At 50.8% G+C, this 26,229-nt stretch overlaps 1 protein-coding gene and 1 long non-coding RNA gene across 2 annotated transcripts in view; one reads left to right on the forward strand and one right to left on the reverse strand.

The window, feature by feature from the left end:
* The window catches only part of TEKT3 (tektin 3), a 52,541-nt gene extending 29,996 nt beyond the window's left edge, over window positions 1-22,545 (forward strand). Inside the window, exons 3-8 of the mRNA XM_068264103.1 lie at window positions 1,172-1,255; window positions 2,458-2,528; window positions 4,048-4,191; window positions 12,079-12,301; window positions 19,975-20,129; window positions 22,190-22,545. Coding sequence (XP_068120204.1) covers window positions 1,172-1,255; window positions 2,458-2,528; window positions 4,048-4,191; window positions 12,079-12,301; window positions 19,975-20,129; window positions 22,190-22,406 — 894 coding nt within the window. The 3' untranslated portion in view covers window positions 22,407-22,545. The remainder of the gene's footprint in view (window positions 1-1,171; window positions 1,256-2,457; window positions 2,529-4,047; window positions 4,192-12,078; window positions 12,302-19,974; window positions 20,130-22,189) is intronic.
* The window catches only part of LOC137542296 (uncharacterized), a 119,792-nt gene that overhangs the window by 10,621 nt on the left and 82,942 nt on the right, over window positions 1-26,229 (reverse strand). The window lies entirely within an intron of this gene.

A 26,229-nucleotide genomic window follows, 5' to 3' on the forward strand; every position in this document is an offset into this window, starting at 1 on the left:
AGTCTATCTATTCATCTCTCTCTCGCAGCAGTGAGTCTATCTCTTCATCTCTCTCTCGCAGCAGTGAGTCTATCTATTCGTCTCTCTCTCGCAGCAGTGAGTCTATCTATTCGTCTCTCTCTCGCAGCAGTGAGTCTATCTATTCATCTCTCTCTCGCAGCAGTGAGTCTATCTATTCATCTCTCTCTCGCAGCAGTAAGGGCATTGTTCACACTAGGGGCGTTTTCAGCCTTTTTTCAAGCGAAGGCGGTTTTTAAAATCGCCCACAAAGCGTTTGTGCAATGAATCTCTATGAGCAGGTTCATATCAGCGCAGTTCATTCAGCAAAGTGGTGCTTGTACCATTTTTGGGGCGTTTTTGCTATAATGGAAGGTATAGGAAGAGCGCTAATGGCTCACAAAACCACTTTATGCGGCGATTGCGTTTGCGGTTTTTAGAATAAATACATTGCATTAATTCTTTTCCGTGTCAATGAGTTCACTTCCTGACTTGCGTCAAGGAGTGAATTACAAAACCGCGCTGGAAAAGCGCTTTTACCAGAAACGCAGCGCACAGTGGAGCGCCGGGAAGGGGAAAAAAAGCCCACAAAAGCGTTGATTTTAGGTGTGAATGAGGCCTAAGTCTGTCTATTCATATCTCTCTGTCTGTCTCTCCATATCTCGCTCTCTCTCTCCCTCGCTTTCTCTCTATCTCTCCCTCCCCCTCTTTCTGTCTATCTCCCTCGGTCTCTACCTCTCTCCCCCTCTTTCTCTCTCTCTGTCTCTCTCCCTTGTCTGTCTGGCCTCCCTCTCTCTGTCTCTCCCCCCCCCCCCTTACTCTCTCTCTCTCTCTCCCCCCCCCCCCCCCCCCTGCTCTCTGTATCCCTCTCTCACTCGTGTCTCTCTCTCTCTCTCTCTCTCCTCTCTTGTGTCTCCCTCTCTGTCTCTCTCCCCCTCCTCTCTCTCAGTCTCTCTCGTCTGTCTGGCCTCTCCCCCCCCCCCCCCCCTCTCTCTCTCTCATGTTTCTCTCTCTGTCTCCCCCTCCTTTCTCTCCCTCACTCTCTCAGTCTCTCTCTCTCTCTCTGCAGTCTGGCCTCTCCAGGGAGGTGTTCTGTCTGTTGTGCTGTAATTCTGTCTCTACAACAGGGAAGTCTAATGAGTCCCATCTTTGTGTTGCCCCGGCGGGCGGACAGGTGGCCCAGGAGTGTCTGTATCACCGGGAGAAGCGGATGTCCATAGATCTGGTGCACGATGATGTGGAGAAGCAGCTCCTGCAGGTGAGGTGACTTATTGATGGTGAGATGAGTTATTACTGTAATCTGGGTGTGGCACATGAGGACACCAGGGAAACACACTGCAATACTGACACAACTCACCTCTGAGTGTCAGTCACATGACTGCCAGGGGTCCTCTCCCCCTATAGTACCCCCCCCCCCCCCCCCTCTCAGGCAGGAAGATGATTGGCTGCTTCACTATTTGCCTCATTTGTTCCCAGGCATCATGATTGGTCAGTGGGAGTCTGACGTCCCTCTTCTGGAGGGACAGTCACTCCTTGAGAACCCAGTCCCCTCATCTGTCCCTCTTTCAGGACTGATGTAAATATAAGTATTTTTCTACTGAGACAATGTGTTTAAGTACAATAAGGGTATAAGAGGCGCCCTGGTGTAATTATACCCTTATTGTGCAATCATACCCCCTTACCTCACCCGTCTGAGGGGTGGGTACAGACCACACGTGGCTTCGACCACGGCGGATATCTGTCCCCTTTCTTTTACCAAGGAGAGCGAGCGCATCCAGGTCCCTAGGGACCACCCCGAGTGGAGTCGGGTTTGTTGTCTCCACCTGCTTCCTGTGGTCGGGTGCCCCTCTGCAACCTGTCTTTGTGAGTAGTGTCTTACCTTTATTACGTTCCATTGTTTTTGACATACTACACTATTGGGCTCCCACTTTTGTCTCCTGTATCTTTTCACTAGAGGGTGTTTTTGACACCCACATCCCACTACTATAAATGTGTTTAAGTGACTGTAAACTTTATTCCCATCCTTTATATTGATATATTTCTTATTTTCAAATGTTACTATGAAGGAAAATGACCCAGGACAGAAAGGACCAGTGTGGTTTGAATTATAAAACAACATATTTTTCTTATGAAATCTTTATGGTATTCATTTCCCACTACTGCGCGTTGTTTTTTCCCTGCACGCAAACATCAGGCTGCGGGATTCTCACTGCGAATGGGCTCGCTTCCCGACAGGTAAACGGCATAATCAAGGCTAGTGGAAAATGCTGCTTGCGCGTACGCACCGCAGCGCGATTGCGGGAAGAAGCAGTGGAAACAGCCCTAATGCAGGAGTCGCTCTGATACTAGTCCAGTGTGGCCCAAGCCTCATAGAGATATGTGTGATAAAGGCCTCATGAAGCGTTGGTCTGGCCTGTATAGAGATCACATGAAATGACCGCTGTTATCTCTATCATACAGGAAGTGGATTCCATCAAGTCCTGCCAGGAGAGAATGCGGAGACACCTGGACCGGATAGTGGCACAGCTAGCGTAAGACCTGCGTGTGTGTGTACAATGTGTATGGACACTGTGTGTATAATGTGCATGTGTACAGTGTGCGTGTACATTGTGGTCGATGTGTGTATACAGTGTGTGTTTATGTGTACAGTGTGTGTGTACAATGTGTGTGTGTGTATACAGTGTGTGTGTGTATACAGTGTGTGTGTGTATACAGTGTGTGTGTGTATAGTGTGTGTGTGTGTGTGTGTGTGTACAATGTGTGTGTGTGTACAGTGTGTTTGTGTATAGTGTGTGTGTGTGTGTGTGTGTGTACAATGTGTGTGTGTGTGTGTGTGTGTGTATACAGTGTGTGTGTGTATAGTGTGTGTGTGTGTGTGTGTACAATGTGTGTGTGTGTGTGTATACAGTGTGTGTGTGTGTGTAGTGTGTGTGTGTGTGTGTACAATGTGTGTGTGTCTACAGTGTGTGTATACAATGTGTGTGTGTGTGTGTGTATACAATGTGTGTGTGTGTACAGTGTGTGTGTATACAATGTGTGTGTGTGTGTACAATGTGTGTGTGTGTACAGTGTGTGTATACAATGTGTGTGTGTGTGTGTACAGTGTGTGTATACAATGTGTGTGTGTGTGTGTACAGTGTGTGTATACAATGCAATGTGTGTGTGTGTGTGTGTGTGTGTATACAATGTGTGTGTGTGTGTGTGTGTACAGTGTGTGTGTGTGTGTGTACAATGTGTGTGTACAGTGTGTGTATACAATGTGTGTGTGTGTACAGTGTGTGTGTACAATGTATGTGTGTGTACATTGCGTGTGTGTACAGTGTGTGTATGTACAGTGTGTGTACAATGTGTGTGTACAGTGTGTGCGCATACGTTGTGGTGTATGTGTGCGTTTACAGTGTGTGTGTGTGTGTATATAATGTCTGTGTGTATACAGTGTGTGTGTGTGTACAACGTGTGTGTATATGTGTCTGTGTCTACAGTGTATGTGTACAGTGTATGTGTACACATGTGTATGTGTGTACAGTGTGTGTATATAATGTGTGTGTGTACAGTGTGTGTGTGTACAGTTATGTGTGTGTACAATGTGTGTGTGTGTATACAGTGTGTGTGTGTGTACAGTGTGTGTATGTATACAGTGTGTGTACATTGTGTGTGTGTGCGTGTGTACAGTGTGTGTATACGTGTGTGTGTGTACAATGTGTGTATACGGTGTGCGTGTATAAAATGTGTGTGTGTGTACAATGTGTGTTTACACGTTGTGGTGTATGTGTGCGTTTACGGTGTGTGTACTGTGTGTGTGTATACGGTGTGGTGTATGTGTATGTGTGTGTTTACAGTGTGTGTATACAGTGTGTGTACAGTGTGTGTGTATACGGTGTGGTGGATGTGTATCAGTGTGTGTATACAGTGTGTGTATACAATGTGTGTGTGTGTGTGTACAATGTGTGTGTGCACAGTGTGTGTGTGTACAATGTGTGTATACAGTGTGGTCCAGGCATAGCTCTCATTGATGAACTGTGATTGTGAATCCCCCCTTCCTGTCCTCAGATCTAACAGGGCCGCTCAGCACGAGCTGGAGAGGGACATCAGTGACAAGCAGACGGCCTTCCGCATAGATGACAAATGCCAGAATCTCCGAAATACCTCCGATGGCATCGGCTACTACCGAGGAGTGGAGCGCATAGATGCAACGTAAGTGATCATCCTCCATCCCTGATCTGTTCACAGGGGGTCTGCAGCGTGCAAACGTCTAACGACAGCCAAACACCAAGCCCACCAATATCACCCACTGCAAACTGCCTACAACACTGAGATCAGCTCATCTGCAATATATATATAATACAGGGGGTGCTGATAAGTTCCTGATAAGCTTTGCCCAGAAAGAAGAGGGGCAGGGTTGTGAAATAACACATTTATTCAGCATATCACCCCCCAGCCCCCCGAGACTGATAAACTGACTTGGTACAGAGTTGGCTAGGGTCCAGTTCGGTGCACTCCCCCCTTCCCCTGTATGTTTGTCAGCATGCACACAGCTTATGCTGGTGTATGTGCATGGTGCACATGGACACATAACGTTAGCTCCCTTGGGCGATTGGTAAGATGCACTGTCTTTCCCAGGAGAGGAAGTTAGGATGTGTGCTCCTAATCCATTGATAGGTTTGATGCAATGAATGTGTTTGCATGTCTGCACTATGCATGTTACAGGGCCAGAGTTAGGACACCTATGTTTACCTGGGTACTTCTGCGCAGTATAGGTGACTAAGCATAAGAATGCATTCTTCTGTGAACTAAAACCCTGGCTTTTAATTTAGCTGTAGGGATAACAGTTGTGCCTGGATGAGTGAATCTGTGAATGCAATTGTTTGAACATTTGCATGTGAGTGTGCGGAGGGTTAATAGATTTTTGCTCTTTTCTAGCCACACCCCCTTCAGCACCTCCCTTTCCCTAATAATTTATTTAATGTCCTAACTAGAGGCGATGTGCCTGGATATATGTATGTTTATGATAAACTGACTTGGTACAGAGTAATTGCAGCTATCATAGGGCATTCACATAAAAGTCCTCAGGTTCTGCCTCAATTCAGCTCTCAGCAGCCCATAGCTCCCAACTGTCCCAGCTCCCAACTGTCCCTTTTTCAGGGGGACAGTCCCTCTTTGGGAGCCCTGTCCCTCTGTCCTTTTTTCACCCTCATTTGTCCCTCTTTCAGGACTTTGTCCCTCTTTCTATGTAAATATATATATTTCCATACTAAAAATGTGTTTGATTGACTCTAAACTTTATCCCCATCCTTTAAATTGATATATTACTAATTTTAAAATGTTACTATGCAGGAAAATGAAGCAGGATAGAAAGGACCAGTGTGGTTTGAATTATAAAACAACATATGTTTCTTATGAAATCTTTATGGTATGCGTGACTAGAGACGTGGTGAAGGCGTGGCCAGGGGTGTGGCAGGGGCGTGACTTAAGTGTCCCTTTTTCTCATCTCAAAAAGTTGGGAGATATGGCAGCATGTTGGATGTCATAAATGTCCTCAAAACGTTGCCGCTTCAGGCGTTTCTTCAAGTTCAGGAACAGATAATACTCTGAAGGGGCCGGGTCAGGTGAGTAGGGGTCAGAAGTGGTGGACCAGTTGGAAACCCAAGGTGTTCAGTTTGGCCCCAGCAACGCAGGTGTATTGTCCTGCAAAAAAAGGATCCCCTTGGTCAGCTTTCCACATTGTTTCATCTCAATTGCCTCCTTCATCTGGTCCATGAGGTCAGCACTGTCCGGTGATACTGGAGCCCTGAGGTACGGAGTTGACCAGCAGAATCCTATTTTTGTCACAGAAAACAGACGCCATTGATTTTTTGGCCGATTTCTGGTTGCAGAACCCACTGTGGCGCCATTCCTTTGGCTGTTCCTTGGTTTCAAGAGTGTAGGTGTGCAGCAGTCACTAACCGAGCCAAAACCTCATGTGCAGCTTCAAAATGGGCCAAAACAGCTTTGACTGCTCCAACTCGGTCCCTCTTCTGATCGCTGTTCTAACATTTCAGCACCCACTTCCCTGAAAGATGTGTGCATGTCTAGGATAGAGGTGACAACAACCCCAACATGCTTCTATGAGACGTCCAGTATTTGGGCTATCTTCTTGAATATTCGCTACTCCTCAATAATCTGCTCATGTACGGCATTGCAGGTTGCCGGGTCAGTGGAGATTGGTGGACACCCACTGCTGGGCTCATCTTCAACAGTTAAATGGCCAGTCTTGAAACAAGATATCCAGGCTTTGGCAGTGCAGTAGGAAGGACACTTCTCCCCCAGTGTTTGTGACATCTCAGTATAAATGTCCTTGGCTGACTTTCCATGGAGAAACAAAAACTTAAACTGAAAGTTTTACACAAACCTGGGGCTTCCTGCGGCCTCTACATATCTCTCCGGCAGCCGCTGTCCTCAGTCTTCTTCCTCTTCTGCAGAGGCGGGACAAGGTCCTCCAGCACCCAAGGCTGAGACACCAAAGTGCGCCCCTGCATCCCTGCCACCCCAGCCATCACACACTGATTGCTATTAGACTAAGAGGTGCCACAGGGCCCACAACCTCCCCAACACCTTAATATCCAGTTAGCTGGCTTGCAGTCACTGCTATGTATCCCCTTTTCTTATTTATTTCTGCTTCAAACACAATTAGGAATGACAGCTGAATTAATTGTGCGCCCCCTCCTACACTGCGCCCTGAGGCTGGAGCCTCTCCAGCCTATGCCTCGGCCCGGCCCTGCTCTTCTGTAATGGGTCCCGTAACTTCTGCCAGTCGCGGCCAGTCTACGCAGGAGAAGTACGCCCTCTACGTATCTCCCCGGGCGACTGCTGAGAAATCTTTTCCTGTTCACAAACCAATCTTTGGGGGGCTCTGTATGGCTGATATTGTAGTAAAACCCCTCCCAGTGTGATGTCAGGACCATGGTTCTGACATCACACTGTGGGAGTCCTGTTACATTGTGGGAAATAAGCTGTTTCCAACTGCCAAAAAGCAAGCAGCATCTCCTTCCAGTGACATCACCTGCCAGCAAAAAATGTCAGCATGTGATAAATGTCAGAATGTAAATCAGGGAGAGGAAAGATTCTACAATTCTACAATGGGCAAACACTGACTAAATCATTTATACATAATTATTGTAAAAATGTAGCACTTTTTTATTACATTATTTTCAATGGAGTTCCTCTTTAATTGGCAGGAACCTTAACCGAGCCCCCTGCAGCCGCCCTGTGCCCTCGCCGGTCCTCGACTAGCCTCCGGTCCCCCACCGCGGCTTAGTTTCGTTTTCGGCCTGAGAGTCGGCAGGCCACTGAGCCTGCGCGGGCCGCATGCATCCTTGTTCGTCTTCCCATCGTCAAGTACCTCGTACTGGGCCTGCGCAGGACGCTCTTGACAACAGGAACAATGCTTGGCCAGTTTTACCAGTTCAATGTAAGATGAGGGCTAACAGATTCTAAATACTATAAACAGCTTGTACGTGTATGTAAGATCCCATACTACACGGAGGTGGTAAAATTGGCCAGTGATTGGCCAATCAAAATTGTATAAGTGTAGCAGGCTGTTCTGCAGTGACCTCCCCATATCCCGTGTTGCCAGCTGTTGCTTGCAGTGAACTATGGAAGGTGATGGAGAGTGCATTACACTCACACAAAGATGTCTTTGTATTACCTCACTGACATTATAAATTCATTAAAGAGCTGCAGCCAACACTGTATGAAAAATAATCAGTCCTTTAATTTCCTGAGCAGCTTAGCTTTCTATGCCTGCCAGGGAATTGGGGAGAGGACAGCAGATATGTCAGAGCGGGGGAACTCTCCCTTCATATTTATAAACCTTATAAAGACCCCATCCCGATGCTGAACACATTGGGATTGATCCACTAAAGCTTTGCACGTGCTAACCACTTAGCACCCTAGTTAGCACGTGCAAAGTGGCTTTTCACTGGCGTGCTAACACTTTGCACACTTTAGTGAATTAAGCCCATTCTGTCCTGAAGGCAATCATCTCTGAAGGTGACTAGAAGTGAGAGGTATACGGAGGCGGCCATTGCTGAGACTCACTGGGCCATCATGCTGATCCTCTGTCACTATAGGGGCTGCACACACTAAACCATTACATACATTTAATAGTTTAAAGTGAACTTCCGGACTAAAAATGTACTCAGCAGAACTGAAAAGGCTTGGGGTTTCTTTAACAGTTTCACAGCATCAGAACTTTGTTTTTCATACCGAAGCATCATTTTTAGCTGCATTTTTAGCTAAGCTCCACCCATCAAATAAAACTGCCCGGGATTTTTTTCCATGAAGCTGTGCAGAGCATGATGGGATTTCCTATGTTGTTATTCACGTTGCCTAGCAACTGGGAGGGGTGATCAGCACACAGGACAGTTGGAACTGTGTCTCATGCTCCCTGTCACCTCCTTTCAACCAAAAAGATGGCTGCCCCATGAAAAAGATGGCTGCCCTCATGAAATCAAACATTTGCCTGTTCTTTTAAAACAGTGTGGGTAGGAGATTATATTACCTATCTATTTTAACTAATGTAACTTAATGACAGTATGTTTGTTTAGGCTGAAGTTCCTCTTTAAGAGAAAACCTCGTATTGTGTCTGCGTGATTCTCAACGCGATTAAAGGGGTTCTGTGTGTGTGGGGGGGAGGGGGGGGGAGGGTTTGAAAATAAAAACGGACACTTACCTGGGGCTTCTATCGGCCCCCTGCAGCTGTCATGTCCCACGCCGTCCTCCTCCCATGCTCCATTCCCCGCCGCCGGTCCCGCTCTGATACTCCTCTAAGGAGACGAGTAGTGTTTGCTCCTGCACGCCTCATCGGGAGTTTACTGTGCAGGCGCAGTCTAATTAGACGAGGATTAGACCGGGACCGGCAGCGGGGAACGGAGCATCGTAGGAGGACAGCTGCAGGGAGCCGATAGAAGCCCCAGGTAAGTGTCGGATTTTATTTTCAAAACCCCCCCCCCCCCCCCCCCCCCCCAACACAACTCCTTTAAAGTGACACTGAAGCGGAAAAAAAACTCATGATATAATGCATTGGTTGTGTAATACAGTTAATTAATAGAACATGAGTGGCATAGAAAATAGTGTCATATTTTTATTTTCAGGTACATAGCTTTTTTTTATAACATTGCATCATTCTCTAATATTTTCAGTTTCCACAATACACTCAGCATTTTAACCTCTTGAGGACCACAGTGCTAAACCCCCCTAAAGACCAGGCCATATTTAGTAAAATTGGCCACTGCAGCTTTAAGGCCAAGCTGCAGGGCCGCACAACTCAGCACTCAAGTGATCCCCCCCCCCCTTTTCTCCCCACCAACAGAGCTTTCTGTTGGTGGGGTCTGAGCACCCCCCAGTTGTTTATTTTTGTTTTTTTACAAATATTTATTGCTATTTATTTTTATGAAATAAACATATTATTTATTTTTTTCTCCCTCTCCCCCCCGCCCACCCCCCGGCAGCCAATCACGGCGATCAGCTGTCACAGGCTTCAGCTCTCTGGTGGTTTCGCTGTCTAACAGTCTCTCGAGCTGCGATCGCCGCTTGGAGACTGAAGGCGGGGCAGAGCTCCGCCACTCAAGCGGGAGATGCGCACGCAGCCTACGTGCGATCTCCTGCAGTAGCCGACCCCAGGACTTGACGCCAATTGGCGTTAGGCAGTCCTGGGGCTGCCGTCGTGGTCACGCCCATTGGCGTGACGCGGTCGTTAGGTAGTTAAATGATTTCACAGAGCAGGCTAATTGAGTCTTTGAACTTTGCTCTGCAGAAAAAAACATAAGCAAAGAAGAAACAATAAGTGACAGCTTAAAGAGGAACTCCAGTGAAAATAATGTAGTAAAAAAAGTGCTTCATTTTTTACCATAATTATGTATAAATTATTTAGTCAGTGTTTGCTCATTGTAAAATCTTTCCTCTCCCAGATTCACATTCTGACATGTATTACATGGTGACATTTTTACTGTGGGCAGGTGATGTAGCTGCTCCTAGCTGTTCTGGCTGTTAGAGACAGCTGTAAACAGCTATTTCCTTTCTGTGAACATTGTTACATTGTGGCAGTTTGCCCAGAGTACCGCGGTACTCAGAGCTTCTTGTGGGAGGGGTTTCAGCACAAAATCAGTCATACAGCACCCCCTGATGGTCTGTTTGTGAAAAGCGTCATATTTCTCATGTAAAAGGGGGTATCAGCTACTGATTGGGATAAAGTTCAATTCTAGGTTGGAGTTTCTCTTTAATGCTGGGTATACACGATGCGTTTTTTCGGTCGATTTTCCATCCAATCGATTTCTGATTCGATTTTCCATCAATTTTTTTTATTTCATTACGTTATCTTTTCATATCTATTTCCATTCACTTCTACAAGAAATCGATCAGAAAAATGATCGAAAATAAGATCGGCCATGTCGGAAAATATCTATCGAACCATCTATCTGATGAAGAAACGCATGGTGTATTCCCAACATTAGATAAGTGCTTCAAAAGACAGTGCTGTCCACTACGGTAAATGCAACGCAAACATCTCGGTCCAACACATGGCAACAAGGATAGGGCCAGTGGCTGGATAGTGTAATGGTTAAGGGATCCGCCTCCAACACATGGCAACAAGGATAGGGCCAGTGGCTGGAAAGTGTAATGGTTAAGGGATCCGCCTCCAACACATGGCAACAAGGATAGGGCCAGTGGCTGGATAGTGTAATGGTTAAGGGATCCGCCTCCAACACAGGAGACCTGGGTTTGAATCTTGGCATCTCGGCCTGCACCTATTCAGTAAAGTGTCCTTGGGAAAGTTTCCCTAACACTGCTACTGCCTATAGAGCGCCCCCTAGTGGCTGCAGCTCTGACCTAACACTGCTACTGCCTATAGAGCGCATCCTAGTGGCTGTAACTCTGGCCTAACACTGCTACTGCCTATAGAGCGTCCCCTAGTGGCTGCAGCTCTGGCCTGACACTGCTACTGCCTATAGAACGCCCCCTAGTGGCTGCAGCTCTGGCCTGACACTGCTACTGCCTATAGAGCGCCCCCTAGTGGCTGCAGCTCTGGCCTTACACTTCTACTGCCTATAGAGCACCCCCTAGTGGCTGCAGCTCTGGCCTAACACTGCTACTGCCTATAGATCGCCCCCTAGTGGCTGCAGCTCTGGCCTTACACTGCTACTGCCTATAGAGTGCCCCCTAGTGGCTGCAGCTCTGGCCTGACACTGCTACTGCCTATAGAACGCCCCCTAGTGGCTGCAGCTGTGGCCTGACACTGCTACTGCCTATAGAGCGCCCCCTAGTGGCTGCAGCTCTGGCCTTACACTTCTACTGCCTATAGAGCACCCCCTAGTGGCTGCAGCTCTGGCCTAACACTGCTACTGCCTATAGATCGCCCCCTAGTGGCTGCAGCTCTGGCCTTACACTGCTACTGCCTATAGAGTGCCCCCTAGTGGCTGCAGCTCTGGCCTGACACTGCTACTGCCTATAGAACGCCCCCTAGTGGCTGCAGCTGTGGCCTGACACTGCTACTGCCTATAGAGCGCCCCCTAGTGGCTGCAGCTCTGGCCTTACACTGCTACTGCCTATAGAGCACCCCCTAGTGGCTGCAGCTCTGGCCTAACACCGCTACTGCCTATAGATCGCCCCCTAGTGGCTGCAGCTCTGGCCTTACACTGCTACTGCCTATAGAGTGCCCCCTAGTGGCTGCAGCTCTGGCCTAACACTGCTACTGCCTATAGAGTGCCCCCTAGTGGCTGCAGCTCCGGCCTAACACTGCTACTGCCTATAGAGCGCCCCCTAGTGGCTGCAGCTCTGGCCCAACACTACTACTGCCTATAGAGCGCCCCCTAGTGGCTGCAGCTCCGGCCTAACACTGCTACTGCCTATAGAGCGCCCCCTAGTGGCTGCAGCTCTGGCCCAACACTACTACTGCCTATAGAGCGCCCCCTAGTGGCTGCAGCTCTGCCCCTTTGAGTTAGAGATATAAATGTTATCTGTGTTGTGTCTAGACAGTGGTGTGACCTTGGCTGTATTCCCACAGACACACCCCAGCCACTAACACCTCATATCTGTGTCCCCCAGCATCTCCATCCCTGACACCTGGGCCAAGTTCACCGATGACAACATCCTGCGGTCCCAGAGCGAGAGGGCCGCCTCCGCCAAGCTCCGAGAGGACGTGGAGAACTTACTGAATGTCACCTCCAACGAGATGTGGAGCCAGTTCAACCGGGTGAACGTTACATTCACCAACCGGATCTCAGAGACTGCCGATGCCAAGAACAAGCTACAGAGCCACCTGGCCAAGGTACAAGACTGCATCACCCGCTCCTGGTGACATAACCATGTGCAGCCGCTTCACAACAAGTACCCCGGCCCAGAATGAGGCCTTCCAATGCTCAACGTCAGGAGAGGAGAGTCCTCCAGCAGCACAGAGTATATCAGCAGAGGAGAGGGTTACATAGAGGAGGGAGCACAGTCCTCCAGCAGCACAGAGTATATCAGGAGAGGAGAGTTAGAGGAAGGAGCAGAGTCCTCCAGCAGCACAGAGTATATCAGGAGAGAAGAGTTAGAGGAAGGAGCAGAGTCCTCCAGCAGCACAGAGTATATCAGGAGAGAAGAGTTAGAGGAAGGAGCAGGGTCCTCCAGCAGCACAGAGTATATCAGGAGAGGAGGGTTAGAGGAAGGAGCAGAATCCTCCAGCAGCACAGAGTATATCAGGAGAGGAGGGTTAGACAGAGGAAGGAGCAGAGTCCTCCAGCAGCACAGAGTATATCAGGAGAGGAGAGTTAGAGGAAGGAGCAGGGTCCTCCAGCAGCACAGAGTATATCAGGAGAGGAGAGTTAGAGGAAGGAGCAGAGTCCTCTAGCAGCACAGAGTATATAAGCAGAGGAGAGTTAGAGGGAGGAGCAGGGTCCTCCAGCAGCACAGAGTATATCAGGAGAGGAGGGTTACATAGATGAGGGAGCAGAGTTCTCCAGCAGCACAGAGTATATAAGCAGAGGAGAGTTAGAGGAAGGAGCAGAGTCCTCCAGCAGCACAGAGTATATCAGGAGAGGAGGGTTAGAGGAAGGAGCAGAGTCCTCCAGCAGCCATGGCCGGATTTCTGGCAAGGCCACATAGGCCATGGCCTAGGGCACCAGATAAACAAGGGGCGGCCTGCAGACAGTGGGCATTATTTGCAAGTGTCCAAACAAATGAAAGGGGTCAGGATAACTGCACTATTAGTACCAGCTGGCATCTGCCTGTGCAGTGCTACAGGCAGCTGCAGTCTATTAACCAAACGTTTGTGAACAGTGTGTGACTAGCAAAAAGCCAGGCCTTGTCCAATGACATAGCAGCAGCTGCAGGCAGTTACAGAAGGCCGGGTCTCACGCACTCGGTGTGGGGGATGAAAGGACCAGGGGCAGCACCAGCAAATAGTACAGAATACAGAAAGCAGTCTCTCACAGTACCCATTTCTTAATTATTGATTGGCCAGCGCCCTGAAAACAGCAGTGGGTACAGGACTCACTTTTAAGTGTTGCTGACCCCACCCAATGTCCAATTGTGAGCCACTTTTGACAATGTGTGTGTGGTGGAAGGCTCCCACCACGCCTATCACCTGTACATCGCTTGATTGACCAGTTCCCCTGTGTGACATGATTGATTCACTTCATATTGCCATGGAGACCTCGGCACTAGCCGCAATAGAGGACACCAGCGGCCCAAAAATGTTTGGGTGGGTGTGTGTGTGGAGAGAGGTGGTAGGATACGGTTTCGGTTGGGGCGGCTGGTAATAGTCGGCCTTGGGCGGTAAGAAGTACAAATCCGGCCCTGCCAGCAGCACAGAGTATATCAGGAGAGGAGAGTTATAGGGAGGAGCAGAGTCCTCCAGCAGAGACACGAGACTGGAAGAGCAGAGACACGCAGAGGTATGCAGAGCAGAGGCGCGCAGAGCAGAGGTATGCAGAACAGAAGTATGCAGAGCAGAGACAGGCAGAGCAGAGACTCACTGAGCAGAGACGGGCAGAGCAGAGGTCTGCAGAGCAGAGGCACATAGAGCAGAGACAGGCAGAACAGAGCCATGCAGAGCAGAAACACGCAGAGCAGAGACTCGCAGAGCAGAGGCACGCAGAGACAGGCAGAGCAGAGACACGCAGAGCAGAGGTACGGAGAGCAGAGACATGCAGAGCAGAGACAAGCAGAGCAGAGGCAAGCAGAGCAAAGGCACTCTGAGCAGAGACACACAACCTGGAAGAGCAGAGACAGGCAGAGCAGATGCAGGCAGAGCAGAGGCAGTTAGAGCAGAGACACGCAACTGGAAGAGCAGAGACACGCAGAGCAGAGACACGGAGAGCAGAGACATGCAGGGCAGAGACAGGCAGAGCAGGGACACACACAGCAGAGACAGACAGAGCAGAGACATGCAAAGCAAAGGCACTCAGAGCAGAGACACACAACCTGGAAGAGCAGAGACAGGCAGAGCAGGGACACGCAGAGCAGATGCAGGCAGAGCAGAGGCAGTTAGAGCAGAGACACGCAACTGGAAGAGCAGAGACACGCAGAGCAGAGACACGGAGAGCAGAGACATGCAGGGCAGAGACAGGCAGAGCAGAGACACACAGAGCAGAGACATGCAGAGCAGAGACATGCAAAGCAAAGGCACTCAGAGCAGAGACACACAACTGGAAGAGCAGAGACACGCAGAGCAGAGACACGCAGGGCAGAGACAGGCAGAGCAGGGACGCGCAGAGCAGATGCAGGCAGAGCAGAGGCAGTTAGAGCAGAGACACGCAACTGGAAGAGCAGAGACACGCAGAGCAGAGACACGCAGAGCAGAGACATGCAGGGCAGAGACAGGCAGAGCAGGGACACACACAGCAGAGACAGGCAGAGCAGAGACAGGCAGAGCAGAGACAGGCAGAGCAGAGACACGTAGAGCAGAGACAGGCAGAGTAGGGACACGCAGAGCAGAGACACGTAACTGGAAGAGCAGAGACACGCAGAGCAGAGACACGTAACTGGAAGAGCAGAGACACGCAGAGCAGAGACACGCAGGGCAGAGCAAAGACGGGCAGAGCAGAGGCACGCAGGGCAGAGCAGAGACGGGCAGAGCAGAGACGGGCAGAGCAGAGGCACGCAGAGCAGAGACGGGCAGAGCAGAGACGGGCAGAGCAGAGGCACGCAGGGCAGAGCAAAGACAGGCAGAGCAGAGGCACGCAGAGCAGAGACGGGCAGAGCAGAGGCACGCAGGGCAGAGCAGAGACAGGCAGAGCAGAGGCACGCAGGGCAGAGCAGAGACAGGCAGAGCAGAGGCACGCAGAGCAGAGACAGGCAGAGCAAAGACATGCAGGGCAGAGCAGAGATGGGCAGAGCAGAGGCAGGCAGAGCAGAGGCAGGCAGAGCAGAGGCAGGCAGAGCAGAGGCGGGCAGAGCAGAGACGGGCAGAGCAGAGATGGGCAGAGCAGAGACAGGCAGAGCAGAGACACGCAGAGCAGAGATGGACAGAGCAGAGGCACGCAGAGCAGAGACACACAGAGCAGAGGTATGCAGAGCAGAGACAAACAGAGCAGAGATGGGCAGAGCAGAGGCACGCAGGGCAGAGCAGAGACAGGCAGAGCAGAGACACGTAGGGCAGAGCAGAGGCAGGCAGAACAGAGATGGGCAGAGCAGAGGCACGCAGAGCAGAGACACACAGAGCAGAGGTATGCAGAGCAGAGACAAACTATGCAGAGCGGAGACAAACAGAGCAGAGACAGGCAGAGCAGAGACGGGCAAAGCAGAGACGCAGAGCAGAGACACGCAGAGCAGAGGCAGGCAGAGCAGAGGCACACAGATCAGAGACACGCAGAGCAGAGGCACGTAGATCAGAGACAGGCAGAGCAGAGACAAGCAAAGCAGACACACGCAGAGCAGAGACAGGCAGAACAGAGCCATGCAGAGCAGAAACACGCAGAGCAGAGACTCGCAGAGCAGAGGCACGCAGAGCAGAGGTACGGAGAGAAGAGACATGCAGAGCAGAGACAAGCAGAGCAGAGGCAAGCAGAGCAAAAACACTCAGAGCAGAGACACACAACTGAAAGAGCAGAGACACGCAGGGCAGAGACAGGCAGAGCAGGGACACGCAGAGCAGATGCAGGCAGAGCAGAGACACGCAACTGGAAGAGCAGAGACACGCAGAGCAGAGACATGCAGGGCAGAGACATGCAGAGCAGAGACACACAGAGCAGAGACATGCAGAGCAGAGACATGCAAAGCAAAGGCACTCAGAGCAGAGACACACAACTGGAAGAGCAGAGACATGCAGAGCAGAGACACGCAGGGCAGAGACAGGCAGAGTAGGGACGCGCAGAGCAGATGCAGGCAGAGCAGAGGCAGTTAGAGCAGAGACACGCAACTGGAAGAGCAGAGACACGCAGGGCAGAGACATGCAGGGCAGAGACATGCAGGGCAGAGACATGCAGGGCAGAGACATGCAGAGCAGAGACAGGCAGAGCAGAGACACGTAGAGCAGAGACAGGCAGAGTAGGGGCACGCAGAGCAGAGACCCGTAACTGGAAGAGCAGAGACACGCAGAGCAGAGACACGTAACTGGAAGAGCAGAGACACGCAGAGCAGAGACACGCAGAGACACGCAGGGCAGAGCAGAGACAGGCAGAGCAGAGACGGGCAGAGCAGAGGCACGCAGGGCAGAGCAGAGACGGGCAGAGCAGAGGCACGAAGGGCAGAGCAAAGACAGGCAGAGCAGAGGCACGCAGAGCAGAGACGGGCAGAGCAGAGGCACGCAGGGCAGAGCAGAGACAGGCAGAGCAGAGGCACGCAGGGCAGAGCAGAGACAGGCAGAGCAGAGGCACGCAGAGCAGAGACAGGCAGAGCAGAGACACGCAGGGCAGAGCAGAGATGGGCAGAGCAGAGACAGGCAGAGCAGAGACGGGCAGAGCAGAGATGGGCAGAGCAAAGACAGGCAGAGCAGAGACACGCAGAGCAGAGATGGACAGAGCAGAGGCACGCAGAGCAGAGACACACAGAGCAGAGGTATGCAGAGCAGAGACAAACAGAGCAGAGATGGGCAGAGCAGAGGCACGCAGGGCAGAGCAGAGACAGGCAGAGCAGAGATGGGCAGAGCAGAGACAGGCAGAGCAGAGACACGCAGAGCAGAGATGGGCAGAGCAGAGGCACGCAGAGCAGAGACACACAGAGCAGAGACAAACAGAGCAGAGACAGGCAGAGCAGAAACACGCAGGGCAGAGCAGAGACAGGCAGAGCAGAGGCAGGCAGAGCAGAGGCACGCAGAGCAGAGACAGGCAGAGCAAAGACACGCAGAACAGAGATGGGCAGAGCAGAGGCACGCAGAGCAGAGACAAACTATGCAGAGCGGAGACAAACAGAGCAGAGACAGGCAGAGCAGAGACGGGCAAAGCAGAGACGCAGAGCAGAGACACGCAGAGCAGAGGCAGGCAGAGCAGAGGCACACAGATCAGAGACACGCAGAGCAGAGGCACGTAGATCAGAGACAGGCAGAGCAGAGACAAGCAAAGCAGACACACGCAGAACAGAGCCATGCAGAGCAGAAACACGCAGATCAGAGACTCGCAGAGCAGAGGCACGCAGAGACAGGCAGAGCAGAGACACGCAGAGCAGAGGTACGGAGAGCAGAGACATGCAGAGCAGAGACAAGCAGAGCAGAGGCAAGCAGAGCAAAGGCACTCAGAGCAGAGACACACAACTGGAAGAGCAGAGACACGCAGGGCAGAGACAGGCAGAGCAGGGACACGCAGAGCATATGCAGGCAGAGCAGAGACACGCAACTGGAAGAGCAGAGACACGCAGAGCAGAGACATGCAGGGCAGAGACAGGTAGAGCAGAGACACACAGAGCAGAGACATGCAGAGCAGAGACATGCAAAGCAAAGGCACTCAGAGCAGAGACACACAACTGGAAGAGCAGAGACACGCAGAGCAGAGACACGCAGGGCAGAGACAGGCAGAGTAGGGACGCGCAGAGCAGATGCAGGCAGAGCAGAGGCAGTTAGAGCAGAGACACGCAACTGGAAGAGCAGAGACACGCAGAGCAGAGACATGCAGGGCAGAGACAGGCAGAGCAGGGACACACACAGCAGAGACATGCAGAGCAGAGACATGCAGAGCAGACAGGCAGAGCAGAGACACGTAGAGCAGAGACAGGCAGAGTAGGGGCACGCAGAGCAGAGACACGTAACTGGAAGAGCAGAGACACGCAGAGCAGAGACACGTAACTGGAAGAGCAGAGACACGCAGAGCAGAGACACGCAGAGACACGCAGGGCAGAGCAGAGACAGGCAGAGCAGAGACGGGCAGAGCAGAGGCACGCAGGGCAGAGCAGAGACGGGTAGAGCAGAGGCACGCAGGGCAGAGCAAAGACAGGCAGAGCAGAGGCACGCAGAGCAGAGACGGGCAGAGCAGAGACAGGCAGAGCAGAGGCACGCAGGGCAGAGCAGAGACAGGCAGAGCAGAGGCACGCAGAGCAGAGACACGCAGGGCAGAGCAGAGATGGGCAGAGCAGAGGCACGCAGGGCAGAGCAGAGGCAGGCAGAGCAGAGGCGGGCAGAGCAGAGACGGGCAGAGCAGAGATGGGCAGAGCAGAGACAGGCAGAGCAGAGACACGCAGAGCAGAGATGGGCAGAGTAGAGGCACGCAGAGCAGAGACACACAGAGCAGAGGTATGCAGAGCAGAGACAAACAGAGCAGAGATGGGCAGAGCAGAGGCACGCAGGGCAGAGCAGAGACAGGCAGAGCAGAGATGGGCAGAGCAGAGACAGGCAGAGCAGAGACACGCAGAGCAGAGATGGGCAGAGTAGAGGCACGCAGAGCAGAGACACACAGAGCAGAGGTATGCAGAGCAGAGACAAACAGAGCAGAGACAGGCAGAGCAGAGACACTGAGGGCAGAGCAGAGACAGGCAGAGCAGAGGCTCGCAGAGCAGAGACAGGCAGAGCAAAGACACGCAGAACAGAGATGGGCAGAGCAGAGGCACGCAGAGCAGAGACACACAGAGCAGAGGTATGCAGAGCAGAGACAAACTATGCAAAGCGGAGACAAACAGAGCAGAGACAGGCAGAGCAGAGACAGGCAGAGCAGAGACGGGCAAAGCAGAGACGCAGAGCAGAGACACGCAGAGCAGAGGCAGGCAGAGCAGAGGCACACAGATCAGAGACAGGCAGAGCAGAGACAAGCAAAGCAGACACACGCAGAGCAGAGGCAGGCAGAGCAGAGACGCGCAGAGGCAGGCAGAGCAGAGACGCGCAGAGGCAGGCAGAGCAGAGACAAGCAGAGCAGACACACGCAGAGCAGAGGCTGGCAGAGCAGAGACGCGCAGAGACAGGCAGAGCAGAGACAGGCAGAGCAGAGACAGGCAGAGCAGAGACAGGCAGAGCAGAGACAGGCAGAGCAGAGACAGGCAGAGCAGAGGCAGGCAGAGCAGAGGCAGGCAGAGCAGAGGCAAGCAGTGCAGACACACGCAGAGCAGAGACAGGCAGAGCAGAGACAGGCAGAGCAGAGGAAGGCAGAGCAGACACACGCAGAGCAGAGGCAGGCAGAAAAGACAAACGCAGAGCAGAGACACGCAGAGCAGAGACAGGCAGAGCAGAGACGGGAGGCTTGTTGGGCCGCAGCCAGGCAGACGAGGAATCTTCGGAACCTCTGCACAGATTGGGAATGCGTCCAGCATATTTCTCAACACTTCAGCCCTTTGGTTACACCACATGCATATTAATGAGATTACACGGCCTCCGTGCTGCTTGTTACTGCAGATAAAAGGCCCACTTCTTCTCCCACATGTAGAAGCAGCATTGTCACATGGGCACCAAGCATATGGAAATATGGTACATATGCCAGTTATTCCAACATTCTTACCCCCGACTGGCTGCTATTTGCAGCTCAATCCCCAAATTCCTCATCCCTTTAATTTCCATAACTTCTCCGAACTGTAAGATGATCAAGATCTATGTTTTTACTGCTGCAGACTCTTCAGGAGATTTTCCAGACCGAGATGACCATTGAAGCCATCAAAAAGGCCATCAAAGACAAAATGGCTCCCATGAAGGTAGCCCAGACCCGTCTAGACGAGCGGACGAGGCGACCCAACGTGGAGCTGTGCCGAGACTCCGCGCAGTTACGGTAACTGATCACACAATGTGTGTAGGACGCTTTCTTATGATAGGATCCCATAACGGCCACGCATGTTGGAATACTGGCATCCCATTGGCCGCCTCTGCTGACTACAGGGGAAGCAGTAATGTTCTGTTCCTGTGACTGCAGACAGGGCGGTCGGCGGGAAACGTGTGCTGAGGGGTCACCGCTCTGTAAGCCAGGAGAACACGCAGGTCAGATGTTCCCAATCACCTCCGTAAAGGACAACTGAGGCCAGAGGGATATGGGGGCTGTCCTATTTATTTCCGTTTACGCAATACCAGATCCCTGGCCATCCTGCTGATCATCTGCCTATAATACATTTAGCCACAGCCCCTGAACAAGCATGCAGCAGATCAGGTGTTTCTGACAAGATTAGCTGTATGCTTGCTTCTAGTGTCATTCAGACACTACTGTAGCCAAATAGATCAGGACTGCCAGGCAACTGGTATTGTTTAAAGGGAAATGCACATTACAGCTTCCATATACCTCTCACACTTCAGGTGTACTTTAAGGTGCCTATACATCACTCAACGTATGGGAAGATCGACCATTAGGGCCCTTTTCCACTTTCAAGCGCAATTGCTTTGCACTTGCAAAAGCCTATTTTTACACTTGCGGCGTGAGCCCTTGGGAGTGAAACGTGATCGCAGCAATTATGGTGCAGCCCGACAATTGTAATTTGGGGAAAATCGAAATGCGCTAATGGAAAAGTGCATCACAAATTACATGTACTGTGTTTTTTGGACTATAAGACTTACTTTTTCTCCCCCAAAAGTGGGGAAAAAAGTCAGTGCGTCTTATAGTCCAAATGCAGGGAGTTCCTGACCTGTGAATGTCTGCCAATACCAACCTCCAACCCAACGCAATGTCAGGGACTCCCTGTACTGTGCCCATGCAGAGGAGGAGGACATAGGGGGACACAAAGGGGCATAGAGGAGGACACAAGGAGGTCAGAGGCGGGCACATGGGGGACATAGGAGGACACAAAGGGGCCTAGAGGAGGACACAAGGAGGACAGAGGCGGGCACATGGGGGACACAGGAGGACACAAAGGGGCCTAGAGGAGGACACAAGGAGGTCAGAGACATACACAAGGGGATACAGGAGGACACAATGGGGACAGGAGGACACAGGGAGACACAAGAGCTACAAGGGGGGCATGAGCTACAAAGAGGGCATAATCCACAAGATGCCCCTTCACCATGGATGCATCAGGTTTAGTATATATAATTTTTCCCCCTGGTCTTTGTCCTCTAAATCTAGGTGCGTCTTATGGTCAGAGGCATCTTACAGTCCGAAAAATATGTGGTAAATCACAGTGCACTAGCGATCAGCAAAACACCGGCTAGTAGAACAGGGACCCTTAGATAGATACCTCGCTGACTAAATCTGATCAGAGAGGACTCTGCTGCCTGCCCACACACTGCAAACCAATTACCAGTCATCCTAGCACCACCTCCCAAGTGTACGTGTCCCCCCAGTGCCCAGTGTTACAAGTTCACCTCCCGGCGGCGCAACTCCTACGGTGTCACCGCGAGCACCTACACCACGTGACACAGGAGCATGTAGGACGTCACATGGTACAGGCACATGTAGGACGTCACATGGTACAGGCACATGTAGGACGTCACATGGTACAGGCGCATGTAGGACGTCACATGGTACAGGCGCATGTAGGACGTCACATGGTACAGGCGCATGTAGGACGTCACATGGTACAGGCGCATGTAGGACGTCACATGGTACAGGCGCATGTAGGACGTCACATGGTACAGGCGCATGTAGGACGTCACATGGTACAGGCGCATGTAGGACGTCACATGGTACAGGCACATGTAGGACGTCACATGGTACAGGCACATGTAGGACGTCACATGGTACAGGCGCTTGCTGGGAGGAGGAAGCCAGAAGTCACGCTGGCGGAGAGATGAGTCAGAGCGCTCACCGCAGCGTAGTGGAAGAGGGCCCTTAGGAGTGAAAGTGAATGGGATAAGGCTTGTTCTGTTTTCCTTGTTGTCACCATTTTATCTCCGTCTCTCCCGCAGTCTGGTGCACGAGGTGCAGGAAATAGATGACACCATCCAGGTGCTGCAGCACCGCCTCCGGGACGCAGAGGACACCCTGCAGATGCTGGTCCACACCAAAGCCAACCTGGAGCATGACCTTTCCATTAAAGCCAACTCCCTGTTCATCGACCAGGAGAAATGTATGGGCATGCGCAAGAGTTTCCCCAGCACCCCTCGGCTGGTCGGCTACACATAGGCCCCGCCTCTAGCACGACTTCCTGTTCTATGGCGGAAAAATCCCGGTTTTGGCTCGCGCGATGGGCCAACCACACTGCAGTCACATCTTCTCATTGTTCTGTGTTCAAAACATGATAATAAAAGTTTTATGATCACTACTTGAGGGTGGTTAAAGGAAGAATCTGACCATCCTAAGATCCGTCCTAAGCAATCAATACGGCCGACCTGATGGGTAAATCCTGAGAGTCATTGTTGGCTGTAGATAATTGTCCTCAGCGTGACCAAAATCAGATGAGGCAACAATCTCATCATGTGTAGGGCCTGCTTAAAGCAAACCAAGCGCCACTTTTTTTTCCTGGTTTCTAATAGCTACCGGAGCTGCCATGTTCCCCCCTCCCCTTCTAGCTGTCCTTACTTATCCAGGGGAAGGTGTGAAGATAGCATATGTGTCTTCTCTAAACTCTTTGAAGCACAGTTTACTTTCTCTCCATCCACCCTGCTGATGAAAGGTTTTCTCACTGCTAAGGTGTGTAAAGGTGGCCATACACTCGTTAGATTAGCAGCAGATAGATCATCAGATAGATTTCTGATCTACCTGGTGTGTTTAGGACCATTTTTTACTAGGAACAAATTTCCAATAGATTTCAGTTTGAAATCTATTGAAAATCAATCTGATGGCATTTTTTTGCCATCAGATTTGCATTGGGGGCAATGAAAATTGATAAGCAATCTCTTCAGATCGATTTTGATTTTCCACCCTGGCCGATTGATTAAAATCGATCGAAATCGATCACAAATCAATCGAATCGGCAAACGATATACAATCGATCGATCGACTTCGATCGATCGATCGGCCGTTAATCGGCTGAGTGTATGGGCCCCTTAATACTTGATCCATCAGTTATATAATTTGTTTAAAAAATTTAATTTCTTGTGGCCACCTTAGCTGTACCATGTGTCATTTTGCCCACAGCAGCTGCCATATTATTTTAGTAACCTTTTCTGTAGTTGATTAAATGCATATCTAAATGAGAAAAGGTGTGTGATTCAGGTACTACTGCAGCCAGAGAGTTCAGCAGGACAGCCAGGCAACTGGCATTGTTTAAAAGGAAATAAATATTTCAGCTTCCATATCCCTCTTGCATCAAGCGTGCTTTAAGGGTTTTTATATGCAGGCATTTGTATTGGCATTTCTGAAGCCACGTGCAGGGAAGACTACACACAGGGGACAGCAGAGCCGGGACAAGGTCCTCCAGTACCCAAGACTGAGACACCAAAGTGTGCCCCTCCGACCATTGACCATCTCTCCCTCCCCAGCCGTCACACACTGATTGCTATTAGTGTAAGAGGTGCCCCAAACACCTTCATCTCTAGTTATCTGGCTGCAGTCACTGCCATGTATCCCTTTTCTTATTTCTTTCTGCTTCATACACAATAGGGGAATGATAGGTGAGCGAGTTGTGCGCCCCCCCAACACTGCGCCCTGAGGCTGGAGCCTCTCTCGCCTCTGCCTGGCCCTGCGCCCCTCCTACACTGTGCCCTGAGGCTGGAGCCTCTCTCGCCTCTGCCTCGGCCCCGCCCTGCGCCCCCTCCTACACTGCGCCCTGAGGCTGGAGCCTCTCTCGCCTCTGCCTCGACCCGCCCCCTCCTACACTGCGCCCTGAGGCTGGAGCCTCTCTCGTCTCTGCCTCGGCCCCGCCCTGTGCGCTCTGCTGCACTGCGCCCTGAGGCTGGAGATTCTCTCGCCTCGGCCCCGCCCTGCGCCCCCCTCCTACACTGCGCCCTGAGGCTGGAGCCTCTCTCGCCTCTGCCTCGACACGGCCCTGGGGGACAGTCACATTTAACACGTATAGGATGACACTGGCTGCTCCTATCACCCCTGAAAGAGAACATGTGTAGATGAGACTTCACAAGCAGCTGATTGGAGAGCAGACAGAATGATAGCCCCCTGAGGACACATAACAATGTGTATTACATCCTGCAAGCAGCGGGAGAGCGGATGTCTTGTCTCCATCCACCTGTACAATGCTGCTAATATACACTGCTGGCTACAGGAGACCTCAAACCTGCACCGAGAGACACATGGAGATGCCATTGCTGACCGCCTAAGAATGCTACATACCTGGCTGTATTACAGATGGCAGGAAAGCACTGTCCATTATACTATTAGCACCACATGCATTACCGGGATAATACGTGCATCAGTAACAGTATCTGATCCTACCAAAGTCACATATTATTATTATGTATTTATATAGCACTGACATCTACTGCAGCACTGTACAAAGTACATAGTCATGTCACTGACTGTCCTCAGAGGAGCTCACAGTCTAATCCTACCATAATAATAATATGGCAGGACATTACACTATGACTATGGTAGGATTAGACTGTGAGCTATATAAATACATAATAATAATATGGCAGGACATTACACTATGACTGTATTTATATAGCACTGACATCTACTGCAGCACATTACAGAGTACATAGTCATGTCACTGACTGTCCTCAGAGGAGCTGTCAATCTAATCCTACCATAGTCATAGTCTAATGTCCTACCATATTATTATTTATATAGCACTGACCTCTTCTGCAGCACATTACAGAGTACATAGACATGTCACTGACTGTCCTCAGAGGAGCTCACAATCTAATCCTACCATAGTCATAGTGTAATGTCCTACCATATTATTATTATGTATTTATATAGTACTGACATCTTCTGCAGCACATTACAGAGTACATAGTAATGTCACGGACTGTCCTCAGAGGAGCTCACAATCTAATAATCCTACCATAGTCCTAGTCTAATGTCCTACCATATTATTATGTATTTATATAGCACTGACATCTTCTGCAGCACTTTACAGAGAACATAGTCATGTCACTGACTGTCCTCAGAGGAGCTCACAATCTAATCCTACCATAGTCCTAGTCTAATATCCTACCATATTATTATGTATTTATATAGCACTGACTGCAGCACGGTACAGAGAACATAGTCATGTCACTGACTGTCCTCAGAGGAGCTCACAATCTAATCCTGCCATAGTCATAGTCTAATGTCCTACCATATTATTATGTATTTATATTGCACTGACATCTTCTGCAGCACATTACAGAGTACATAGTCATGTCACTGACTGACCTCAGAGGAGCTCACAGTCTAATCCTACCATAGTCATAGTCTAATGTCCTACCATATTATTATTATGTATTTATATAGCACTGACATCTCCTGCAGCACTGTACAGAGTACATAGTCATGTCACTGACTGTCCTCAGAGGAGCTTACAGTCTAATCCTACCATAGTCTTAGTGTAATGTCTTAGCTGACGCAGGATGTCTATTGCATTGCAATGTGCACCTTGCTGAGTGCCGCCCCCTGAGGCCGGTGTGGAGCAGCGCCCCCTCTTGGTGTTCCCTAGGGACGCACATACGCAGACACCGGATTTATGGACAAGTAGCTCGCGGGGCAGGCAGATTACATCTGGGATTTTCTGCAGCCAATAATAGGGTGTCTCGGCTATTCCCGGACTGGCATTCTCAATTTGCCGGTTATTTTGGTGCCTGGAAAGTATGTGTCATTCATCGCATCGCAGGCATACTTCTCCCCAACGCTGCAGAGAGGCGGGGGGGGGGTCCACTACACACGAGGACCGGCCGGCGCTTGTGTATTACAGGGGGCTCCACCTAGACGTGATACTTCAGTACTCGGGGCTCCTTAGGGGATGGGTGGGGGAGGGGCTGATGCAGGAGTGTGGGAGGCGGAGAGAGTGCAGCTGAAGTTTTGCATTAAAGGATACCTGTAGCCACCTAAGAAGAGGGAAGGCTCTGGA

This window comes from Hyperolius riggenbachi, chromosome 12 (genome assembly GCF_040937935.1).
Source record: "Hyperolius riggenbachi isolate aHypRig1 chromosome 12, aHypRig1.pri, whole genome shotgun sequence".
In the NCBI taxonomy this organism is placed as follows: domain Eukaryota; kingdom Metazoa; phylum Chordata; class Amphibia; order Anura; family Hyperoliidae; genus Hyperolius; species Hyperolius riggenbachi.